The sequence below is a fragment of the Corvus kubaryi genome, unplaced genomic scaffold (assembly GCF_017639235.1).
Source record: "Corvus kubaryi isolate FWS band 111438036 unplaced genomic scaffold, C.kubaryi_AGA036_p1.0 37284, whole genome shotgun sequence".
In the NCBI taxonomy this organism is placed as follows: Eukaryota; Metazoa; Chordata; class Aves; order Passeriformes; family Corvidae; genus Corvus; species Corvus kubaryi.
In genome coordinates, this window is record NW_024581088.1 from 10,337,571 (window position 1) to 10,362,550 (window position 24,980).

The following is a 24,980-nucleotide window of genomic DNA, read 5'->3' on the forward strand; positions in this document are numbered from 1 at the left end:
GCTTTTTTAATATGCTCATATAGCCCTGGTAATTTCAGAGAAGGGACTAGTTCTGATGTAACTGCAAGGCCTAGAAAGAGCCCAAGTCCCAATACAATGAGGGCAGCTTCAAGCCAGTCTCACTCCCTGGTGCAAACTCACACTTGCCTGGCAGTACCAAAAATGCAAACCTGATCATAGACAGACTGTGACTCCTGGAGATGGCCCTTAGCTCAGGGAGCAGTGTTGGCAGGAGCCCAAACCCACCTCACCACAACCTGAGAGCTGACTTAGTTACCTCTGCCTTTACAGGCTGGAGCCAAGAGCAAGAAGAGGTTCATTGATCCACACACTTTGTCTCATTATAAAAGCAGATTTTATTACAGCCAAATCAAGTCAAACAGAACATAGAACTCAAATGTACAAAGTGCTTTGGAATTTTTGGAACCTTTGTGCCATAGGCTGTGTAACAACAACAACTGAGGTTCATGTACCTGCGTCCCACAAAGCAGAATTCACCACTGCTGCCTGTTGAGCAGATACAGCTGAGGTGGAAGCAGCAGGTGTTTCCACTTGGGGACCAGCACATTATTACCTCATTTGCAAACATTGCTCCAGATCCAGGCACATGGCCAGACAACTCCCAGCAACACAACCATCCACTCATTTGCTTTCAAGTGAAGATAACATGCAAGTAAACCAATCTGATATAAATAAAGTCACAAAGATAAACTGTACTCTTAAAAAAAAAAGATTTCAGCTCTATTTAACTCAGTACAAAACTCTACATTTTCCATGTATGTACAAAACCCACCAGATTTATATCAGCAAAGACAGTATTAAAAAAATAATTTGCACTTTCACTATTAAGATAATGTATTAAAAGCAGTCAGAATAAATAGCAACAAAAGTTAAATTTCATATTTTACTTAATTAAGGCTGAGGTTTAAGAGTCAAATCCTACAATCCTATGCACGTGCATGATTGAACATGTATATGAAAGAGGATTTGACTCCCCGTTTTTTGAAAAGAACAACCAATGTGCAAGTATTGTCTAAAACACAAGTGGATTTGTTCTTCAGCTGGTGGGTTGCAAAGCTCTTTTGACTTCGTGTGGGAACACAGCCCCAAATATATCCTCATGGTATCGCTTTTGGCTCTGCAAAAAGAAAGGACACCCAAGAGATGAATTCAATGCTTCCAGCTACTCCTTATCCATCAGGTCAGTAACTAAAAGGCCTTATGCATTTGTAGGAGCAGCAGAGTCCCTCTCACATCCTGACCAAACAGAAGCTGCGCTGGCAGTCCCGGGGCGGACCAAGCCGCTCTCTCAGAGCTTTGCTCCCTGTGCGCGCACACAAAGGAGCTCACGGCAGCCGCAGGACCCTGAGCGTGGCTATGCAGCCTCCTGTGCCCCACCCGCTGCAAGGAATGGCCTGTGATGAGAGCATACCTTGAGCTGCAGGAAGTACTCGTCTGCCTGCTGCGGGCTGAGGCGCAGGGCCCGGGCGAGCAGCGCCCGCAGCGCCCTCGCCACGTCCCGCGCCATGCGCACGTCCCCGCACACGTACACGTGGCCCTGCTGCCCGTGCACCACCTCACACACGCGGGCCTCCAGCTGCCTCTGCAGGATGTCCTGAACATAGACCTGAGAAACACAAAAAGGCCCATCGCACCAGGTTTCTTAAATGCTGCTGTGGCTGTTGGCCCTTCTCAATCCATCGTGGGTCTGTGCCCTGCGGCTCTAAGTGCCCCATCTGTTCCAGCTCTGTCCTGCACCGCCACAATGGTGAAAAATGTTTTCAGGTGCCTTTATGAGCCCCAGATTTGGAACCTGAGCCTGTCTCTTGATCAAACTTGAGTAGACAAAACCTCTTCTATCTGCCAAAGTCTCCTAACTGCCAGGAGAGCTAAAAAGAGGGTAACTTGAGTGCTGGCTTTTTGTCCAGTCAAGATTTCTTCTATGCAAAATTAATTTCCTTCGTCACTGTGTCATTGAAATGGGGACAAATGGCCAGAGCCAGCTCATTTTTAACTCAGGGGATAATCAAATCCTGCAAAATCTAAGGTTTCTGAAAATGTTCCAGTTCTAGTTTCAAAGGCTGTTTGCAATGGATGTGCCTCTCTGTTGCAGTGAGGGGTTGTATTTATGTAGCTTGCTTGTGCTGGAGCGCACAGGGAGATTTTCCTTCATTTGAAGGAGTGGGGCCTTTTGTCACCTGCTCATAGTACACTGAAGCAAAATGCTAACATTTTTTGAAAGAACAAACAGAGTCTACATCTTAACTTGAGGGATGATTCTGGAGGAGTTTACCCTTAAAGAAGAAAGGAACCAGCCTTACTTTCTCTTGGCCAGGCAGTCTGGAGTAAGCTGTGTAGAGGTCTTTCAGGACTCCCTTCCTCTGCATTTCCTCAGTTTCCTCTCTGTAGATGTGATCCAGGTCTGGCTGCCGGCAGCCGAACAGTAACGTCATGTCACCCCCTCTGAGCCCTGAAACCAGCGTGGGACAGTGTTTGTCTGAGTGCCTGAGGCAGTCACTGACACACAGGACTGGCACACAGGCTGTGCCCCCAGTCCCCAAACACCCCCTGCCCACCGAACGGTCTCTGGGGGGATGGACTGGCTGTGACAGTGCAGTGCCCGCTCAGCCTGGGGGTGACAATCTCTGCAGGGGCTCTTGGCTGATGTTTGTGGGTGTGTCTGGCTGCAGAGCCCTTGTCTGAAGGACCGGGGGTGTCCCTCTGCCAGCCCTGCCCGGACGGTTCCCACAGGTACCTCTGTGCTCCAGGTCATAGAGGCGCTGCAGCCAGAAGCTCCTGAAGGGAGCAATCCCTGTGCCCGAGCCGATCAGAATGCAGGGCTTGGCCGGCTCCTCTGGCAGGTGGAACTCATTAGCACTGAAACACAAAAATATGTTAATTAGGTAACTGGTTTCTGACTGAAATTCATGTTCAGTTGCCTGAATGACTCTTAGCAGCACAGCCCAAGTCCCCAGTTTGAAAGCAACAATGAGGCTGAACTGGGTGCTCCTTGTTCCCTCCCCTTTCCTAGCTCTGCAGTGGAGAAGCTGACAGTGGGGATGGGGTCATAGGAATAGAATTATTTCAGAATTTTCTAGTGATCTGTGAGGCATGGGAAAGGATCTCATCTCTGGAAGACAGGGAATTCCCTCTCTTCTCAGACCAAGCTATTCCAACTTGCACTCACCGGTCACTTGAAAATATCCAAACAAAGGAAAACCCACTGAAGAAGCTGAACTAAGAATTGCTCTTTTTTGGGTTGTTTAGTTTTCTTTACCTGCGGATGAAGCAGGGAACAGTTTCATTGAGCTCTATTGTGTTCAGCCACGTGCTGCAGACTCCATGGTGCAAAGGCCCCTCTCCATCTACAAGCAGAGCAAGGCAGAACACCTGTCAGCACCCAAATGCCCTCTGTTTTTAAAAAAGCACAGTTTATACTTAAAATTATAGCTTTAAAATAAACGTATGTCTAGTAATGATTTATAAAACAAGGCTACACTGATGATGGTGCAGGATTTTAGCAAATCTTGGCCCAGGATGACCAGCTGCACTGCAGGTACTATTCTGCAGGTATGTCAACACACATTTTTTATTACAGATAAGCTTCATGCTGTATGGCAGACACAGTTTTTTCCTGAACCACAATGCAGCCTAAATATCATTTAATTAAGAGAGCAATGAAAACAACAGTTCATTACCTCTTGTCCTGTAGTTTACAACTGCAACTGTCAGATGAATCTCTCTGGCTGTCATGTCACAGGAGGAGCTGACAGAATAGTACCTGGGCTTCAGAAGTGGCAGCTGTGTCAGCAAGAAAGCTGTGGAGACCTCAGCAGAGGGGAACTCCTCCAGGACCTCCAGGATGTTCGGGCTGTTGTAAAACTTCCATTTATTGTATTCTTCTGTGCTCTGAAAGCCAAAGGGCATCACCACAGTGTTACCATGTCATGCTGAGTTCAGGAGAGCAGGGGCATATGAAATGTCACTTATATAAGATTTCTGCTTTACATTCAATTAAATATGCAGGCAAATCAACAAAGAATTCTCAAAACTTTGCCAGGACCAATAGTGGAGTTTCCTAAGAAACCATTTAATTTTGAACAAAGAAGTTCAGAATCCCCACTACAGCATTCTCAGACACCAGCTCTCTCAGTGAGGATGCAGACACTGAAGTGGAATCCGTTTCTCAGCTCCCTGTCATGGGACATCCACAAAGCTGTACAGTCCCAGGTCCTGACCCCACGGAGCCTCCCTGAACCTGGTAGGAGGAGCCAGCACTTACCACACCTGCGAGTCATTGGGTACTTAAAGCCGCATCCCTCTGACCCGCAGGGTAGCAAATTCTCTGACAAAAACATCCAGCAGCTCCCCTCCAGCTCCGGTACGTGCTAAGTGTAAGGTCTTTGAGGGCGTCTCATCGGAAACCACTGTGAGGCAACGGGATTAGGCAGGCAAATGACCCACCCAGAACCACACAGGAAACACCAGATCTCGGTTCCCACGCCCAAGCTGAACCTCAAGACCCCTCTTTCTCTCACTGTGGTTGGCTGTCCAAGACCACAGAATATGTAACAGAGGCATAAAAATCCATCGCTACAAAAACTTCTTAAGCTTCTGCTACAGTGTCAGAGGGCCCAGTGCACAGTACTGCAAATAAAACTCCAGCCCTAAGGCTCACCTGACACAGCATTTCCAGCCTCTGCTTGTCTCCTTCCGCTGTCACCAGCTGGGAGAGTTTTTTTAGCAGTTGTTGGGAGGGTGGAGTAGTGATATCAAGCAAGTATGTCAAAGCCTCGGGTAGTGTGCAGGCTGGAATCTTTTTGTGACTTGTCCAGTAGCCACCTGGAAATGAGGGAAATAAGAGGACACTTGGCAACACCCATGCTATTTGACAGCTGTAGAGCTTTGCAAAACTCTGTGTCCTTCAAAACACCCCTTCAGGTGAGGGTGCAGCAGGTTTAGACCACAGAACCCATCTGAAAGGTTATTGTGAGGTTTTGAATGTTTCATAAGGGATGGATCTGACGCAGAAAACTTCATGACAACAAAACACCACTTGGAAAGTCACAGTCTTTCATTTGGGGAAACCATCCTTCTGTGCGCCCAAATCCTATGATTGTTCCTACTAAGATGGGAAAGATGGGCAGGACATATAAGTCTATTTTAGGACTCTCACATGTAGCAACAATAAGCAAACTGTTGATTAATTTAATTGCAGTCGATGGCCAATTCAGCAACTGAATTACAAGCAGTGTCACCTCAGGTACCTCTGCAAACCCTGGTGATGTCATGGTTTTGCCAGAAAGTGCAAAATCAGAACAAAGAATTGTAAGAATAACTAAAAAGCAGCAACAAAATCCTACTGAAACTTTAGAAAAGGATCATAGAATCAAATTCAGTCAACAAAAATTCTTAGGAATTATAGAGGAATCTGTCCAACATCCTCTGTTATTTTGTCTAAAGAGACCCAACTTACCATCTATGCAGGTTTCAAGCCTGATAGTCTGATCAGCTGGAGGGGCATCCTTGACACGTGCAATAATGCCATGCACTAATTCTGGCTGGTTGCCCGGGAAAATCCCGATGTGTTCCCCAGGAAGGTAGTGCATTTCCTGATTAGTCTCACAGTAAAGTTTAACCAGAATGGTAACACGACTGCGTGGCGGAGAAAGAGAAATGAGACAGGTTACACTGACAGGATTTCCCTTGGATTGCACAGGAAAGGAATAAATCTGCAGTGGCAGCTGGCAAGGGCTCCCTTGTGTTCATTACCAAATACCAGACCAGCTTAGGACTTCACAGAGACTTAAACAAATCAGAGTCCAGGTATGTGAAGTACTTGTATCCAAACAAATTGGGTGCTGAAGTTCTGCCTGCTCTGTCCAGTACAGAATAAACATGTCTGGAATCAGCCAGGGAAAGTGCAGTCCCTGCACAGCTCACATGCTTCTACTAAGGACAGTACAAAATTTCTATATATTTTGTAATAACTGCAGGGAGAAGATGTTTATAACCAGGCATTTTAGATGTTTAAGATTTTAGTAAAATGTAGTATTGCAATATTCAAAATAACGAAGTAGCATACCTGGACTTCAAACTTTGAAGATTCTGCCTGAATTTCAGCTTCATGGGAATTACATCCTTGGCATGAATGCCTGCAAGAGCTGGTGGGAAAAGAGAATATGACTCTTGGTAACTCTGTGATTAGATTTGTTTAAAATGTCTTCCATGAACCTGAACCATGCTTGGCCTAGAACATGACCAACCATCAGTCAGCTCTGTGTGCTGTATTCCCTGACTAAAAGCAATTCATCTCAGCTTTTGTTCCTCTGGGGCTGTCTAAATGTGTGATAGTTCCAGTGTTACTGTGCTGGAAAAGATAACTTATGCAGTGTAAACCAGTGTCTTTTTAAATCTGACCATGCACTTCATTATATGCATTCTAGCATTGAGCAGGGCCAAGAGCACGTCTGAGAAACCTTCACAGTTCAGCCCCTCTGAAGCAGCAAAGGCAGAGGGAGGGGAAGGTGGGAGCAATACCTTTAGTCAGGTCCATGGGCTGGGAGTCATGCACTAGCCTGTAATTGGTAGGGTCCCAGCTTTCCTCAGAGGTGTAGATGTCAGGCAACTGAATACTGTGTCTCCCACGGATGTTAAAAATGTCACAGGCAGTCTAGATAAAAAAACGCACAAAAATAAAGGTTATTCACAGTAAAAAAAGTATATATTCTTAGCGTTGTCATAATCCTAATAAGGAGCTATCAGTTTCACAGATTGATGTTTTTTATTGCTTCTGGTGTGTGGGTTCAGTGAGTTCAGTAAGGTTCCACTTCTATACCGCTATAGCTAAAAACGATCTACTGCAAAAAATTCAGATGTTTGATGCTACACTTATTCATACTGAGCATTCCCTTATCCAAAAGGGTTCATGCAATTTTGTGTGGATATTAAAAAATAATAGAAAAGGGACCCAGTTTCCTCTCCAAGTTAGGCAAGCAGTAGAGAAGAGGGGAGTTCCAAGTTCAGATATGAATTTAGATGTTTGGTTTCCTTCATTTTCCCTCATTTTTTATGGGAACGGAACTAAAATGAATGGATGAATGACTAGAATATGAGCTATATTTCTACAATCACCTTGAAAGCACTGACTGCCCAGCTGCGGAAAGCTTCTTCTTGCCCATTGAGTTCATCCCCTTCACCCACTGGAGCGAGCTGGGCAGCCCCGAGTTGGGCCAGTTTTTGGTCAATGGCATGAGCAAAGGCACAGAACTCTGGGTACATGCTGGACCCCAGACCAAACACAGAATATCTGGAGAAGGAGATGAAAAGAAGATTGCTGGGTTATGCTACATGGAGTGCAAAAGGACTCAATCACATGCAAACCAAACAACAAGGTATTTTTACCTAATTTTCTTTCCCAGCAGTTTCAGTCTGAGCAAGGAGTCCTTAAAGGTCTGCATAAAAATTCATAAAATACTTAAGGTTAGAAAAATACTCTGATTTAAAACAGAAGTGAGACCTGATCCATATCTTACTCAAGGATATGAGACAAATGAAAGGTTTGCCTTTGGTCTTTGAGCTGAGTCTCACACACTTCTGAGGTGAACATTACCTTTCCGTTACCTGGAGAATCTCCATTTCCAAAAGTGCTAGTAACCACTAAAAGAAGTGTTTCTTTTTCCAGGTCACAAATATTGTACTCATCCATGCACAGAATCTGGAAGGAATAAAACTCATGAGATATTGCTAGCAGACATAAGAACTAGCCTTAGATATCTCAGATGACTGCTGACCAAACTTACAATTCATTATGCTAAATGAATACAAAACCAAAGTTCTGGTCCAACTTATATCTACTGAACATTCAAAACACAGGTTTGGGGAATGGAAAAGCCTGCAGGAGCCAAACTCCTGTCTCCACATGGTGTGGCTGATTTGTGCTGCTCACCTTAGTGCTGAAGGCACAGCTGAACAGGCTGCACAGGTTGTTGGCGAGCGTCTCTGACTTGCCCGTCTCTGTCGCGTAGATCACGGTGACCTTGGCCCTGGTGGCCACTGCTCCTCGCATGAGTGAGGATGCAAAGAGCACAGCCCTGGGGAAAGAACGATCACAGACAACTTTTAACGGAGCTACACTAGTTCAGGTTGATTCACAAGCAAGCCAGGAAAGACTGAGCTTGAGCATGGTTTTTCCTTGGAAGATGGTTCAGAAGCAACACACTCTAGATAGCCCTGAGCAAGAACCTTAGATAGGAATGTTACCTCAGGGTGGACAGGTATGGCTATGATTCAAACCACTCAAGTGGTCCCTACTGTAATATTTTCTTTTAAAGAAGAAGAACAGAAACATAGAATAGTTGGAGAAAGCATGAAGAATCTTATTTGAACAACTTACTTTGCCAAGATGCTAAACTTTATTTCTTTTTTCTTTGGCCTCCGGGTCTCATCATGCCACACATGTGTTTTCCATGCATCCACCTTTAAAAAAAAAAAGTTAAGCTTTAGGTAAGGAATGCAAAATAGTAAATAAACAATTTGTGTATCTTTAAAGGGCCAGATCAAATAGAATCTGTATATACAATCCACTGAGTGCAAATATGGGATCAGTGTCTGGTGCATTAAACTGCATTTTACTTAAAGCCAGAGAATTCAACAGAACTTATAGCACCTCCCACATAAAATAACTCCTGTCTGCTACTTCTGAAACTGCCTAGTGAACTTTCATGAACCAGGGCGTGGCACCCAGACTCCCTCAGGTCCCGTATCACCTCTGCACTGCTGAAGTTGTCTGCTAGTCGGTTTTTCTTTTTGATGATGTGTACCTGGTAGTAATAGAAGGGAGTGAGGACATAGTTCAACATCTCTTGGTGGAATACGGGGGTTATGCTGCCTGACATGGGAGGCACAATCCACACCCAGTCTGCTGGGCAGCCGCCCCGCGCGCGGTACTCGCTCTGCATGTACTTCAGGAAGGACTCGGAGGCCGAGTGGTGATCCATGATGGTTACATTCTGTTTCTAGAACAGTGGCAAAAAGAAAAACATGCATTAAAAACCCTATTCTGCCCTTCTGCCTGGTGTAGCTAAAGTAATCCTCTTGCTTTGGTCAATATTTCAAGGACTTTACTCAGGGCTGGGAAATAAATACTATCAGCAATTACTGTAAAGATACAGATTGCGGCACGGGCCTTTGATTAAGAACTCTTAGATCTTTTCTTTAACATCAGCATTTTACCTCTGCAGCACTGGAAGCGCATGCTGCAAAGCCTCTGACTCACTTTTACCCACTTTTCATATTGTTGTGATATGTTAAATAAAACTGGAATTGAAAATAAAATATATTAATCCAATGGATTTACATAGGTTTTGAAACATAGACCATGTTAAACATGTTAAACATGTTAAAAGGATGAAAAGTCTTGCCCTTCCTTTTCTTTTGCTTTTCCTTTTCCTTCTGCCTTTACCTATGAGAAAATATGGATTCCTCTACTTTCCCAGGTGTAAACCTAGAATAACTCTATTGGAATCATAATGCCATCTCCACTGAGTGAGAGGAAAAAGGGACAGTGAATGCTTAGTGTCTCTCCAGATCCCACACTCTTGACTTACCTGGAAGCTGTGAAGCACAGCCACATTGATCTCTACAACAGCTCGGTCCTTCCATAACGATGACAGTTTGTTTGTTTCCAGCCCCATTCTCCTCCCTACCTCCTTCATGTGCAAAAGAGAGAGAAAAGGGAAAAGCAAATTCACCATGTGGAACTTAGACCCCATGACCTCATCGCTTTTGTATCAGGAAAAAGTTGTGCAGAAGGGGAAAGAGTCAGTCTCATGCTGGGGAAAGTGATGGCAGCAGAAACACCTGAGATTAAAGATAAACTGGAATTTTGGAGTTCTGGATGTTCCAGTTTCATGAAGCAGGAAGTGGTTCTCTCCCATCCCAGTGAACACTAATAGTGTCTCTTTTTCAAAACTCTTCCTGCACCAAGTTCACTCCCTTTGCAGCCCAGCCCAGCTCCCCTCCAGCAGGTTACCTTCATGATGTTGTAGCGCTGCGCATCACAGAAGTCCCGCACTCCTATCTCTGTTCCCATGTACCAGCCATTGAAAGGACACGCGGTGAACTCCAGCCCTCCCACCTCCAGCAGCATGTTGGCCACGGCAGGCAGCGCGTACCACTTCAGGTTCAGCTCCTTAAACCACTCATACCTGCCAATCGAGCAGTTTGAGTTATTATTTGTGTGCCTTTTCCTCCTTTAGGGAATAACCAGAGAAGCCCAGGAAGATAAAGAGTACCAGTTCTAAGGGGAGACCCTCGGGCAGGGTCTGCAGAAACTCACAGGAGTTTTCAGTGCAGTAATTGGGAATCACCAGCTACAGGAACTGCAGAACCATATTACAAAGTTCTGCAATCTGCAGGCAGGGCCCAAAGCAAACAAGAAGAAAACAACAACAAGAGAAAGGCAATAAACACTTTGTTATGAGTGCAGCCATATTTTACATGTGTATTACACTGGCATAAGAAATTATGATTTTTAAAGTTCTGAATATAATTGAAATGTAGATTGGGAAAAAATATTTCCAACAAAACTGTCATTTGCTTCCTTAATTTAAATCTCATTTCACTGTTTAACAGGCATTTTATCTTTCAGGATAATTTACCATCATTTCATCCTGACAAAGAACTCATAAAATAACTGCCACAGGGGCAGCCCAATAACCTGCCAAGGTGAGGCAGAGGCAAAAATGTAATTATCTAAAATTTGCGTGCTTACTTTGGATGCTCCATTGGCACTTGGAGGACAATTTCTGGAGGTAAATCAAATATTTCTGGGTCTTGGCCGTTCGCTTGGAGAACAAGTGGAAGTACATCAAAGCGGCCATATTTCGGCTTCCACCCAAGCTCAATGCACAACTGCAAATACAGAAAGCACATTTTGTGTTCTTTTCAGGTTTCCCCTCCAGATCTGAAGACAAAAGAATTTTAACCCTCTGAAACCTGCTGAGGTAAATTCTAAATGAAGAAGGTTCTCTTTCCCATTCAAACAATGTTGAGTCATGTTGATGACGTACTGGTTGTGTCCCTGGTTGTGTCCCCTGACAGTATTAGCTCACCCTGTTCTGAGATGGAGGGCAGCACTTTTGTATCAGGACTGTAGGAAATTATTGTTCCAGCCTGCACCTAGAACTCGTGGGGCAGAACATCCCATTCACTCCTCACCTGCCTCTCTCTCAGCATACACATGCGAGGAAAAAGCCCCAGGGAGGTGGGTTAGCCAAGGTGGGAAGCAGCTGTGGCGGTGAGTTTGGAGCGGTACCTGTGTGAACTCCACACTGGCAGGGTCTCCAAGGACGGAGCCATCCGGCATTTGGTAGCCAGCGTAGCGGATCAGCTGGCTGTTCCACACACGGAAATCGTGCTGCCCGTCCGTCCTCTGCGGGAACACCGTGATGGCTGATCTGCCCAGGACAAAGCACACCTTTACACCACAGCAGCACATCAAACACATCCTCACTATTCACACAGAAATTGGTACCAACACAAAATGTTTTACGTTTCTCAAAGAAATATCAGTAGGAATAAAATCACTCATCCTCTTTACCCACCTCCCCGAATCTTCAAATTATCTCTTCTCCCCAGGAACTGCAAAAGGTTTTGCAACATCAGCCATGAAAGTTATACAATTTCAAGATGGTTGATGGAACACGAGAGGAACATGTAAGGACCAGGAAAATTAAGAGCAGAGACAAGTTGTCAAAATGTTTAGATAGACCATTTCATGTGTTTTTGATGCTAGATCTGGATGTGATTTTTTTTGTTTAAAATTAAAATTAAAGAGACCTACCTTATATTCCCATTGTTTGTGGCATACTGAATATGACGACAGATATGCTCAAACATTTCCTTGGCTGTTTTACAGTCCCGTGTGTCAAACACCTGCATGTTTCCAACAGAAATGTAAAGAAGAAGACTAATTTTGAAACAGTAATGCAAGGTTGTTATTTTTCCTATGCAATTAAGGAATGGAAAGATTGTAGCTCCTCTAGGAAAGGTTCATTTCCATAGTCCTTATATGCATCATTTTCACACATAACAATCCACCAAGGACCAAAACATGCACCTGGTTCCATGATACACCTGATTCCTACACTCACACTGCTACACATTTTCATTCAGCCATGAAGCAGAGAACTACAAAAAAAACCAATCTCCTGATATGAACAGGAGGCAGTCCTCCTCAGTCGAAGCAGTGGCATGTTCTGCCAAAGTAAAGGACATTCTTCTGAGTCATGGCACAGGACTATTTGGCCACAGCTTAGGTGTAGAGCCACAGCTCACCTGCAGATTGGACCACTGGATTCTCCCGATGCACCTGGGCGCGTTCCTCCAGGCCTGCTTGGCAGCAAAGGTCAGCTCATCCTTTGTCAGGTGGTAGGTTCCTGTTGCTTCTATCTCCTTGGTCACTGTTTCCAGTCGGCTCAGCTGTTCTTTGATTTTTGGCCTTTTGAACAGGAAACAGCCATGAAAAGAAACAATGAGAATTTCATTCAAAGTGCAGATGTTCTCTTTATATTTTGGCATCAGATTTTACGACTTGTCCGTATGGAGTGCAATGACAGAGCTTACTGGCCTCATGAAGAAACTAACAGACTAGAAATTTAAATAGTGACACCATCCTTTCACCACCCACTACATTAATGGATTGGTCACAAGTTATTCTGTGCAAGTTTTCGGTTTAAATTTGGATTTTATAGATTAATTTGAAAAAAAAATCACAAGCAAATGAAAACCAGAGAACAGGGCAAATGTAGGCTGAGAGTGACTGTCCTCTCAAAGTTCCATTGTTTTTACAAGGCCATGGCTCTTCCGAGTAATGTAAGTAGGATTTTAATTCCTAAAAGGAAGTGCTGAGCAATTCCTTTGTCAGGGAAACCAACTCTAAAATTCTTGAGTTTGATAACAGAGAGTGAAGTCAAAACATTAGAAAATATTTATCACAGAAGAGACAAAAATTGTTTTGTTATCTTACAGACAGAATGAAAATAGCCTGCACTGTCTGAGAGTTTTCACATTTTCAGCAAGATGAAAGATCAAGGGCAAGCATGTGAGATAGTGTAAATCAATGTGATCAAACAGCCATGAGCAGAGACACAGAGATGTGCAAATGCAATGGGCTGGTGAGGACAGCCTATGTGTAAGACAGGGACTTTCTGAAAGGTTCAGAGGGAAGAAAGATTTGTAAAGAGTTCAAAGTGTCTAAAGAAGTTGCCATGATGTGGCTGAGTCCTTTCGAAAGTTTGATAATGTTTCCTAATGGGATGAGCAAACACTGAACTGTTTCTTGAAAGCTCATCATGTGGAATGTCACTCCAAGCCCTTGGACATCAACCAGCTGTTCCAGCATTTCCTGCAACAAGATGCCCCTGCACCATGGCCATTTTTGTGAAAACACAACCCCCTCTCAGAATGCTCAGTGAGCTTATGTTGATAGCACAGGGCAAGGCTGAGAAGCAACACTGGCCTTCCAATCTTTAGCTAAAGCCTTGAGAGGAACACAGAGAAAAGATATTTGGAACAGCACAAACAAAAGGCATTATCCACATTATTCATGTCTGAGACTGATCTGAGTGCAGCTAATCCCAAGAAAACAGAAGGTAACGCTCTGGCGGAGAGTCCTCAATGTCCCGGAATGTAGCACACTCCAAAGGGATGGGGCTGAGGAGTGCACAGTCCAGAGTCCTTCCCTGTGTTCCCAAGATCTTGGATTGGCAGATGGAGCACATGAAGTGCAATGACAATTTTATTTAGCTTTTCTAATAGTCCTTATGTATTTTTGAATGTATGCTATAAAACAGGATAGTTACCAAGGGCTGTGAAGAAACCAAAGCCTCCTGGAGGCTCACAGACAGACAGGTAGGTAGAGGATTTTATACTAAAAATAAATTGACTTACTCTTTAAATGAACTGTAGTATTGCTTGAGGAAGTCTATTGCCTGAGGTAAAAGATCTTCCAGTGGAACTGGCCCATCTCTGGTACCTCTCACCAGGCCCTTTGGGGTCATGAGTGACCCTTGGCAGGCTTTGGTCCGGCAGTTGATAACCTGAAAAACAATAAAATGTCAAAAAACAGTGTTGCACTCTGTATCTTTTCAAATTTCTGAAAAGTCTCTGTTCAGATTTCCACATTTTACCTCTTTTGCAGTCAGATGTAGTGTGTCAAGAAAGCTGGATCCATTTTCCAAGTTTCTTACTTTTACATGTCTTGGACATCCTGATATTTGGTTTGAAACTTTGATGTCATTTGGAGGGAGATTCTGGACAGAGAACAGATAAAAATACATACTGACTTCAGACCTATTGAATATCTTTCATTTTAAATTTTATGTTAACATCAAAATATTTCGGATTAAATTCAAGAAACTAGGTATAAATGTGATCTGCTCCAACATGAGTATTTGACTACAAAACTACTGAGCTAATCTACAGTTTGATATGAAATGGGGGTAACAAAGTATTTTTGTACTAATCAAACGGTATCTGCCACTGCAAACACCTTTGTAATTTCAATAAGCCCTCATCTCTGAACATAATAATCAAAGTCTCAGGAAAACAGTGAACCAATTTTAGAAACAGGACAGGTTTGTTACTAAATGTTTGCAAAGGTGTATAAAGGAATCAGGCATCTCAGTCCCCATGAGGTCACTTCTTCCTTTAAATCTTACCAATGCTCCGTTTTTGTCAGAAAAGAACTTCCACCCAAAGGTCTCCCAGCAGTCCTAACCTCCTGCAACCATAGTCAGACCTCACAGGAGAACCTGGAGCAGTTTTGAGCAGCAAGCACCACTCACGTGAGCTGTTACTATCAAATAATGAGGAACAGACCTCTCCTCCCTCACTGGCCTTTGCCGAAGTTACGATGGGCAGCCTCTCCATCTGCTTCTTGCTTGGACCGTACAATTTGGCATCCTCCTTTTCTGAGCTTCAATAGAGAGAAAGAAAATTCAGTACAGGGCAACGTGCTTAGTTTATGTTAGGCTTTGCTTTCAGCATCAGTGGGAGATGCTCAGTGCTTTCTCTGAGGTATGTACTGAGCCCATAAACCGGCAGTGGCAGTGGATAGGAGTGGACAGGATTCAGTAGTAAAGCTCCTTCCCGGAGCACTGTGTGGAAGGAAAGGAAGGAAAATAGGATATGAAACCTGAAATAAGTGACACCCTGAAGACTGAGAAGTTTAAGATGCATGTGCAACTTATTTTATACAGTGTCTTATATGAACTGCATCACAGAACTACTTCACCAACTTACAGTATAAATAATCACTTTGCTATTTTTATAGCATACACACCTCCTGAGACTTAGAATACATGAAACCATTATAATACATCAAATAAATTTAAGACTGTGAAAGAGAAAGTAAGATTATTTATATCCTCAATGACTGTATAACTTAGACGCAAGAGTTTAATGTTCATTGCCAAGTTACACCACCCAGAGACCCACAGTTCTATGGTTAATATCAGTGTTTTGGAAACATTTGGAAACATTATTCCATTCAGGTTTCTCCAGAACCCAAACCACTTAATATCTTCCCTTTTCAAATCAAAGATAAACTACGAAACCGTTAAAAACCAGGATCTTACCCATGGATCTTTCTATTTTTCTCCACGTTGTTGTTGATATCCTTCTCTCTGGGGTACTGGCTCTTGGCAGCACGAGGTTTGAACACAAACTGCCACGGGCACAGCATTTTGTATGCTTTTTTGTGGTTTTAGTTCACTGTGTTGAACCTTGTTTTGTGTGATGTGGGAACACTTCTAAGGATAAAGAAACCAACAAGGTCAGTTTTTACCCAAGAGAGCAACTCCCTCTAACATCTCTCAGAAACTCACCAGTCTAACTGATCTGATCTAACATCCTGTGTTTAAAATGAATATTGTTTGATTCTTAGAATAGTGATACTAACACTTTGTCAGTGTAATGTGAAGCCACGTACTAGTCTAAAATACTGGCAAGAGAATTTCAGATGACCTGTGGTAGTGTAAAGCAGCAAATATTGGTGTCTGAGCAGACCACAAGCTTAGAAAAGGGATGAGAATGTTGCTGTGTTATTCACACATTAATGAAAAAAATCTTGTTCGTAAATTAACCAAAATGTTTTGCAATGCATCCACCTGCCAGAGACAAACAGGATTCTGAGAGACTGAAGTCCATGGTTTCTAAGATCTGTAGCACTTATTTGAATGTAACACATAGCATTTACACAAGAGTGTACAAAGTTTATATGATTCATTTTAACATACATTTTCTGCTCATTTCTGAACATGAGGGATTTTGTGCTAGGGAAGGTGTGACAGAAGAGAAAGACTAAGCCAGTAAATTGCAGGGTTAGAGAGAACTAGCCCCAGTGTTTGAATCTGGTTCATAAGAGAAATCAAAACCTGATGTTTCCAAAAAGTTAGAGACAAAGGAAGAAAATATAGATTGTCACATATTCCTGATGTAAATTATGTCTTATCTTGATACTTTTATTACTTTTACAATAAAAGTTACATTTATGCTGGCCTCTGAAGATACTGTCTGCTGTAAAGTCACACAAGGAGAGAAATGCATCTGTCTGCACAGAAACTGCAAGGTGTTAGGATTGTTTGCTACTCCAAGTGAAATAAATAATGTGTAATAAGCATTTCTCAACGCTTATTAAATGAAATGCAACAGTTAGAAAATAGGAACAAATCTAAATTATTATTCTGCAATAAAAAATGCTGTGATGTGACTATACAATTTTGTAAAATATAGGGGGAAAATAGAGAAGAAACAGAGAGGGGGAAGAAAAGAAAGAAAGAAGCAAAGAAGGAAAGAAAGGAAAAAAGGGAAAAACTCCCCACAAACATAAAAACAATACACAAGGAGAAAAAGGAGGAAAAGGAAGAAAATGAAGGAAAGGAGGAAAAAGATGAAAAATAATAACAGGAAAAAAGAAAGAGAATAATTTAATAAAAGAAGAAAAAGCAAAAAGAAAGAGAGCAGACTCACATTTCCCTTCACTGGCACTCAGAGCAAGAAGCTGCTTTGTGTCCTGCAGTGTGGGGTTCTGTGGATAGCATTGACAGTGTTACCTGTTACATGCACAAACCTTTATATCAGCAGAAAGGAGGGCCAAAGTTTTCAGAGCAGCTGGACAGCTTGGAACTGGAGCAGGAGACTGAGTCTGACACTTTGCTCCTAATACAGAAAAAGAGATACAGTTTGCCATATAATTACTTTACCTGTGAGCTGCAGTAAATGAATGGCAGAACGAACACCTGGACATGGTGCTTCTTACCGTGCTTTTGTGAGAGGTGTTCCCAACCCTGCCAGGAGAGACTCCTCTCTGTCAAAGTTTCTTGCCTTTAACCTCTCAGGCTCTGTATCCCTCCGGGGAGGAAAAAGGATTTTATAGTCCTGGACCATGTATGCAAAATAGCTCTGAGGAAGGCTGGACATGGATAGCGAAATAAGGGGGATTCCCCACACATCCTGCATTGCTTGCAGAAGTGGAGGGTGCGTGGCTGCTGCGTGAGCAGCATTACATAACCTGTGTGAGGGAGGGAGGCAGTTCCTGATGCTGTCAGCATCCCTTCCTTCCCTCAGCGTGCTGCAGCCTTGGCTTGTGCTCCTGGAAAGAGCAGGGTATCACACTGAACACTGCAACCTTGCATGCAGTGTTAAAAATTAAAAAATAAATGCTGAAAGGCTTCTTACAGCTTTTATCATGGTGTGGCCAGTCTCCAGGCACTCTCCTGTACACCACCTATGGCTGCAGGAAGAGAGTGAGCAACTTCAAGAGGAATGTTACAGAGATGTAGAGCTTTACAATACAGGCCAGGAAAGCATTTAACCATGTGCCTATAACTAAGGACAGGTATTTTGAGTTTCACACACATATACTTCCTTACTTTTGATCAAGTTTTAAAGGATCTTTCTCAATAGAGTATTTGTAGAATTTCTTGCTCTCCAGAGCTCCCTGTTCTGCCTGTTGCTGCCTGTGAGATTTGTTCCTTGGTGCTTTTCCGAAGTATTGGGAATACTGGAAGGAAGATGCAACTCCCTGAAGTACAAACTATTCCCACTGTGCTGTATGTGGGAATACCAGGGGGACAGCTGGGTGAGGAAGATGGGCTTGCTGAGCAGATTTTCAGTGTCAGCAGCATGTGCACATGTACCTTTTAGAAAACCAGGCTTCTCCCTGCAGTCTGGAAGGCAGAACCCCACCGGGGCAGGGCTGGCAGCAGTGCCCAGTGCTGTCAGGCACCTGCAGCCCACAAGTGTGGTGCCAGACAGTGCACCAGCAAGGATTTTGACCTGCCTTATTTGTTTCTTGATATTACGCATGGCTGTTTTAAAGGAAACGGTTTACAAATTAAAGATGGTAATAAATCTGCTGACTAATGAATCAAATGAGGTACATTGATAACTAGGGAAAGATTTACAGGTGCCGACCAAAGATCTACAGAAATGAGGCATAAGGCAGAGAGAGAAATGAGGAAATGCATGTCTTTTTCTCATCTGTCGCTCCTTTACTGGGCAAGCTTGGGCAAGGTGTTTTCTTCTCTCTGTGTCTAGTTTCTCTATTTGAAAATGAACATTAAGTGATTGTGTAAAGCATTTCTAAAGGCAAAGCAAGTGCTGTGCACACGTGTGCATGCACGAGATCCTCTGTATGCATCCCATCCAGGACTACTAGAGATGAATCTCTTGATAAACAGACCTGAGTTTTCTGAGCATTCATCTGCTTGGCTTTATCAAGCCTGTGCTGCTTTGCATCCACCGTTCACAAATTTTCACTGTTGGATTTTTTCTTTAACGTGGTGCCTTTCCCCTCACTGGAATTAGCAGGTGACATCCCTTTGTTTAAAATATTCCAGTCATCAGGCAGATGTAATGAGCAGGCAGAAACAGAGAGCTGTGCAACTCAACGCCATGCCAGATAATTCTGCCTCTACATTCTTTGCATTTGCTACTTGGTAACAGGATTTTAAAATTCTCTTTGCATCCTTCCCTTTCTTACTAACCTCTTTCTTCTATAGAACATGGGCAGTCTTAATGTCTAGTACTATAAAGAAGAAGATATCTTAGTAGAAGTTTAATTGAATTCGATGGGTTCTAAGCTTTTAGTATTCACCCTCCTATTTCCCTGTGCTTGGGACTGCTGAAATCTAGGAAAGGGATTGGATATGAAAAATCAGATTTGGGATAATCAGAGGAGGAGAAACATCTTTCCTTAGGAGAATTGTTAAAAGGATTGGCTGAGGTACAGCCATTCAGAGAACTGCTTAATGACTCCAGTTTCTCAAACAGGACCTGTTTTTTACTCACTTAAAATCAATAATACAAATCCCTCTGTACAGTAAGAACAAGAGAGAACCATTCATTCCTCAGGCAGACCAGAGATTAACTAAACAAGCTCACTGGGCACTCCTTCTACAAATATTCTACAGTGCTTGGAAGGCTTTTCCTTCAGAAAACCAATTCTGCCCGTATTTCCTATTTTTGCACAGCCACTTCTGCCTCTGTCATATCAGAGTGCAAGAACTGGTTACTTTCCTTGCATTAACTTTGATGAAAGAGGTGCCCTTTCAGAGCAGACTTTGACCTATTCAATGGCATGCTGACCATGCTGTCACCTGGAGTTAAATTTTGTTTTGTTTCTGAGTGTCTGATGGTCTGTAGCCTCAAGAATCAGCTCTCTGCAATTTCCTTCCAAGTGAGTCACATTCTGTGTCTGATATTATACATCATATCTCCAAGATTCTGCATGAGCTCAAGAAGTTATATTCCTGAAAACCTTTACAAATCAAGCTCTGGTTGTAAGGTTGCTCCTCTGAGATCAGGACATTTTGAGTCTTCAAAGAACTACTACACTGAGACAAAGAAGGGCTGATCTTCCCAACTTCATGGAACCCAAAGAGATGTTCAACTGTCCCAACTTTTCACAGGTTATTAGTGAACTTTTTCTTACTCCCTTTTCATAACTAATGCAACTATTGTCTGAGATGTCTCCATGATGATCTTGCAGCAGTGCTGCACGTGACAGCACAACAAATACAGTACTGCAGCAGCCCCTGTAAACACTTGGCATCTCAGATTTGTTAGGACTTCCCTCACGTCTGGTGGTTTCTGACAAAGATACAATTAATAACAACTATTGCTGTTCCCAAATATCTCCTCTCATTGATTACTGTCAGCCATCTTCTTTTACACTGGTTTGGTTTTTCGTTTCTCAAAGACAATTTGTTTGGTTTGAATCCTCCCCAAACTTTGCAAGGTGGCAACTCTGGGTTTTTTTGGTTTGTGTTCTGATTGCTGACTATTCCTTTAAGGGCTTTAAGATATTCACCAGTAACTGTAGCCCCTTCTTCATTGGCTTCTTCATTATTTCAAAATGTTCCTGATAAAGTGGGGATAACAGCTCTACCAAAAACAAAATAAAAGATCCAGGCCTTGGTACTTGAAAATATGCAAATAAAAGTAGGATCCCAGCCCTGTCTGGACTCCTTTTTAGTTTCTGCAGATTTAAGGTACATTTAAAGCAGCAGTTTAGGGTGGAAAGGGCAATGTTTCTTTGCTGTATCCTGCTCTCCAGTGGAAGATTGAATGTCAAATGATGGCAGGGCAGGGTGGAAAATTTCTCATTTTGTGTGACCATCTGAGGGTGAAAATGAAAGTTAAGGAGAGTGCTAAATTTGCAGACGTGCCAGTAAACCCATCCCTTCCTGTCTGCTCACTGTCAGTTAGGCCAAACTCAGACATGCAGAAAGAACAGAATTCCCTCATCAGTCACCCTCTCCAAAATTGCCAGGGATGAGGAAGTGAGGGAGGGCCAAAGCCATCTCACAATCAATAGCCAGACTTTGTTGTGCCTGGCTGCATGTTGGCTCAGGCAGAAGCGATTGCTGACACCTCCTGACTCACCCCTGGGATCCTCTGTGACAGCTGCAGCAGCAAAGGCAAAATTAAAGCAAAAAAAGAGCAAAATAGCAATTAGCAGTTGACTGGGCCTAAGCCCTGGTGTCCTGCATGTAGCTGTCACAGGTTGGGCTCTATGTCCCACACTCCTGGACATCATTTCACTACACTGAAGATGTCCCTGTGTGGAGCATAAGGAAAAGCTGGCACATGGCTAGGGAAGAGGTATAGAACAGTGTTTGGTACCTCTGCTCCTGCAATCCACGCTTGTCACAGCAGAACAGGAAAAAAAATGATTGCGAGATTACTGTGTGCAAAAACAGTTTTATGCTTGAAAAATAACAGTGAACTACAGAGCTGCAAATGTCTTCTTTAGTAAAAGCATGGTCTGAAGAAGAAACTCCAATTTCAGTAACAGAGCACTGGCTGAGGCCACTAGAATTTCTAACCAAGGACAGGTAACAGAAGAGATTTGACTACTGGTTTTGAAAAAACAAGCCATAAATTTCTGGGCCAAAATGAAGAACAGAATATTCAAGTATAGAAATAACTTCAGTTCTGAATTTAAAAACTTGGGCATTTTTACTCCAAAACCACACAGCACTGTTAAAACAATTTTAGTAAAATTTATGTGCTTCTCTTTATTGGTGACCTCTGAGTCTCTTTTCCTTACACCTGCCTTTATCTACTCAGTCGTTTCCTGCACATTCATGTGTCACACTTTGGACAATGTACCTTGGTCTACACCAAGGCATGCTTCTTTCCATGTTTCCCGGATGGAGAAAGGGGTTTTCTCAGGTAATTTTATGGCTCTGCTTTATCTTTATGCACGTTTTTACTACTTAAAATCGTTTTTAAGGACTTCTTGCTAAGCGCTACAGTTAGGGCAGTCTTGCCTACATCTGCACAACTTTTAGTGCCTGTGCGAATTACATCACATTTTCAAAACTTTCCGTGAGCGTGAAATCACCTCCCCTCTGCCCTTCCCGTTAGGGAAATGGTGCCAGAGGCTGTGAGGTGTGAGCTTACAGCTCCTTCTCCAGCAACTATCTGCCTTCACCTATCAAAAAAGACTATTTCCATGGCACATTCTCCAGTATCTTCAGAGTATTTTTAGTCAGTTTTCATTGATTTTGAGCTGCAAGTCCAGCTCAATACTTATACACTGAAATACAGACAATTTCCCCATTTGGTCTCTGTGGAGCATCCCAGAACACAATCTTCTGCCATGCTGCTGCCACTTCCACTTCATGGAGTGAATCTTTGAACTATTCAGGAAATTCTGTCTCCTATCACAGATCTAAATAAGGACTTCAGTCTGAACATACCTTCTCACTACATCTTCTCCTTTTTTAATTTGCTAGTTGATTATCCAGTCATTATATAACTGGAGAAACATTCACCCTACCTTGTCAGTCAGCAGGGAATGAGCAGTCTTTTCCATGCAAACTCACCCCGGCAGGGCTGCTTACAGCTGGTGCTTACCTGTGTCCCTGGTGCTGTGGCTCTCTGTCACATACACAAGGTGTGCTTTGGGAATATGGTCACATATACTCTCATTAATCCTCCATCACTGAATAAAACACCTATTTCTTCATGTGGAACTGCCTATCAAGCAAACCCAACATGCAGGGGAACCTGAGGCAGTTGCTGAGATAGGGTACACTGAATAGTGCTGGGATTTGTGGAATATTCCTCAAATATGACTCCTATAACTGAAACAAAGTCAATAAAAAGTGATGTCATGCATAGTTCACAGAAGAAGGCAGGTTGGAAGGGACCTCAGCATTTCATCTAGTTCAACCTCCTGCCCCTGCCAGGGTCAGCTGTGAGGTGAGGGCTTGATCCAGACTGGTCCTGAGCACTTCCGAGGAAGGAGACTGCACAGCAACCTGTGCAACTTACTCTGCTGCTGCGCTGTCCTTGTGGGGATAAAATTTCTCCTTATACCCAGCCTGGACTTCTCATGTCAACTTCTGCCCATTGGTTCTCATCTTCCCACCCCTGCAAAGAGCCTGGCTCCATCTCCTCAGTGACCTCCTGAAAGCCACTGGAAGGCTGCTCCTCTTCTCCAGGCTGAACAAGCCCTGTTCCTCCAGCCTCTCCTCACGAGGCAGCACCGTGCCCCAGCCCCAATCACCTTGGTGGCCTCCACTGAACTCGCTCTTTGTGCACTGGAGGTCCAAGCTGGACTCAGTAGCTCACCACTGAAGCATGCAGATACTCCAATTGCGCTGCTTTTCCTCCACTCTCCTTCTATAGGAATTCCAGGCTAGGGACAGACTATTTAGCTTGGTTTTCTTTCAGCAAGCAAACACACTGCTGATTGAGACAACTCTTGACCACACTGACAGAGAGGTGGTGGATGGTCTTTGAAGCTACATTTGGAACGGGAGACACCACTCAGGAGTTTGAAAAGTCACTTACTGAAAATACAAAAAAGAGACGTGGAGGAATATGTGTTGATAAGGTCAGATTCTAGAAAGTGATGGGTAGCTCTATGGAGTGGGTTAAGTCACAGGGGTTAATCTATAATAAGCGGTCCTAGTACACACATCAAAGGATTGTTACAGATTAATTAGCAGGTGCTATTATTAGCCATAACAATTTTTGTCTCAATTTCCAAAAAGATAGGATGCAAAACAATTACTTCATGCAGTGTAAATATTTCACCCCACTCTTGCAGTGTGGGGTATTTGCACCACAGCCACCAAAGCAAGAGGAGCTGATGCAACTGTGTACTTCACTTAAGGGACAGAAATAACAAGTTTTCTGGTCAAAAGCACGTTCTTGCCTCATCTTGTTCTTATGATGACTACTTTTAATTCATTCATCTGAAACCTGGCAGAAGGGAACATAAAGGGGAATTTTCTGCGACTTTACCACACTGTCCATTAGGTTCAGGTAGCTCAAGAGACCTCTCTGACCAGCACAAGCTGAAAACCACTATGTCATTTCCTTCTTTTTTCTCAATGTACCAGCCTCAAAGACTTAAGTGCAATCTGGCAATTTTCTAAAAGAACACACTGCTCCTCTTCCTAGTGGGGTTTTTGGGGATCAACTGTTTCTGTACTTCCATGAAGTGTCAAAGTTCTTGTCCAACGTAACATCTCTGATCCCGATTTTCTCCCATGTTTTTGCTTTTGGAATCCCATTTCTTTTCAATGGAAGAGCAAAGCTGCATGTGTGAAAGGCAGATGACTGGCGCCCTGCAATGACTTCACATTCATGAGAGATAAATCCTCACAGTTAATGTCTTGATTTGGCAGAGCGACCATCGCAGAAAAGGTGACTTCTCAAGTTTCTGCCCACACAGTGTCTGACACCTTTGGATAAAGATGTAAGAAATGACAGCTCGTGCGTGGTTTTGGTAGGGTCTTGTAATAAGTTCCTACCCAGTTGGATGATAATTTTGCAAGAAGCACACCACCCCATCTCTCACTAACCAGCAAAAGTGAGTGCACCACGGAGAAGGAAGGACCCAGGTCAGTGGTGAGACACAAGTGAGTACAGTATAAACCACTGACCAGCAAACCATCAACTCATTTTAAATGGACTGCTGGATTTAACATTGATAAAGTTGAAAACAAGAAAAAAGGCAGTTCTTCAGCACTAAAGGCGGCAGCAGGACTTTTATTTTTCCAAAAGAGCATATGAGCATGGGAAAAGAAAGAAAGAAATTACTGGACAAAGAAATTTCAGAATTCTTTCTGCCTTCCCCTCACATAGAGTGATGCCTTTGGGCCCAGACTCCAACCTGATTTGTGGAGGATATATTTGCCTTCAGCATTACATCCATCTCTTACACTTGTCCACCCAGGCTCCTGCAGACACTATGTTTTGTAAAACTGGATAAACAAAACGGTTTCACTTTTAATTCTGGTAACCAGGATTAAGCACAGGCCATTCCTCTGAGTATTCCAGGCAGTGAAAAATGGTTTAAGATGGTGAATGCTACTGAAGTACATGGGAGTCTCTCCCTTTAATTCCAGTGGCTTTGGCTCAGAACCCAAGAACAGCATGGAAAGTAAACA

The 24,980-nt window shown here is 43.2% G+C and overlaps 1 protein-coding gene across 3 annotated transcripts; it reads right to left on the reverse strand.

The window, feature by feature from the left end:
• Positions 1–336: 336 nt before the first annotated feature.
• NOS2 (nitric oxide synthase 2) lies at positions 337–24,884 on the reverse strand. Of its 3 annotated transcripts, XM_042026493.1 has the most exons (28): positions 17,324–24,884; positions 17,135–17,223; positions 15,642–15,815; positions 14,884–14,980; positions 14,193–14,315; positions 13,954–14,102; positions 12,340–12,502; positions 11,846–11,937; positions 11,318–11,459; positions 10,775–10,914; positions 10,034–10,208; positions 9,609–9,710; positions 8,823–9,017; positions 8,396–8,478; positions 7,949–8,093; positions 7,613–7,717; positions 7,405–7,454; positions 7,135–7,309; positions 6,541–6,673; positions 6,086–6,164; positions 5,477–5,655; positions 4,679–4,842; positions 3,699–3,909; positions 3,278–3,365; positions 2,756–2,877; positions 2,322–2,470; positions 1,433–1,627; positions 337–1,138 (listed from the first exon to the last, which is right to left on the reverse strand). In XM_042026493.1, the coding sequence occupies exons 3-28, from the start codon at positions 15,746–15,748 to the stop codon at positions 1,058–1,060; spliced, it is 3,444 nt and encodes a 1,147-aa protein (XP_041882427.1). In that variant the 5' UTR covers positions 15,749–15,815; positions 17,135–17,223; positions 17,324–24,884; the 3' UTR covers positions 337–1,057. The 3 variants fall into 3 exon arrangements, with proteins under 3 accessions (XP_041882427.1, XP_041882426.1, XP_041882428.1); XM_042026492.1 differs by having other exon boundaries at positions 17,135–24,884; XM_042026494.1 differs by lacking the exons at positions 17,135–17,223; positions 17,324–24,884 and adding an exon at positions 17,035–17,126.
• Positions 24,885–24,980: the final 96 nt, after the last annotated feature.

What these genes read in the sequence shown, in the direction of transcription:
- NOS2 (XM_042026493.1), bottom strand. Translation starts at nt 15,748, where the DNA reads ATGCTGTGCCCGTGGCAGTTTGTGTTCAAACCTCGTGCTGCCAAGAGC. An exon ending in AAGTTTAGCATCTTGGCAAA is followed by an intron (nt 8,094 to 8,395) that starts GTAAGTTGTTCA and finishes TTCTTTCCCCAG; the next exon opens with GGCTGTGCTCTTTGCATCCT. An exon ending in TGTAAACTACAGGACAAGAG is followed by an intron (nt 3,366 to 3,698) that starts GTAATGAACTGT and finishes CTCTGCTTGTAG; the next exon opens with ATGGAGAGGGGCCTTTGCAC.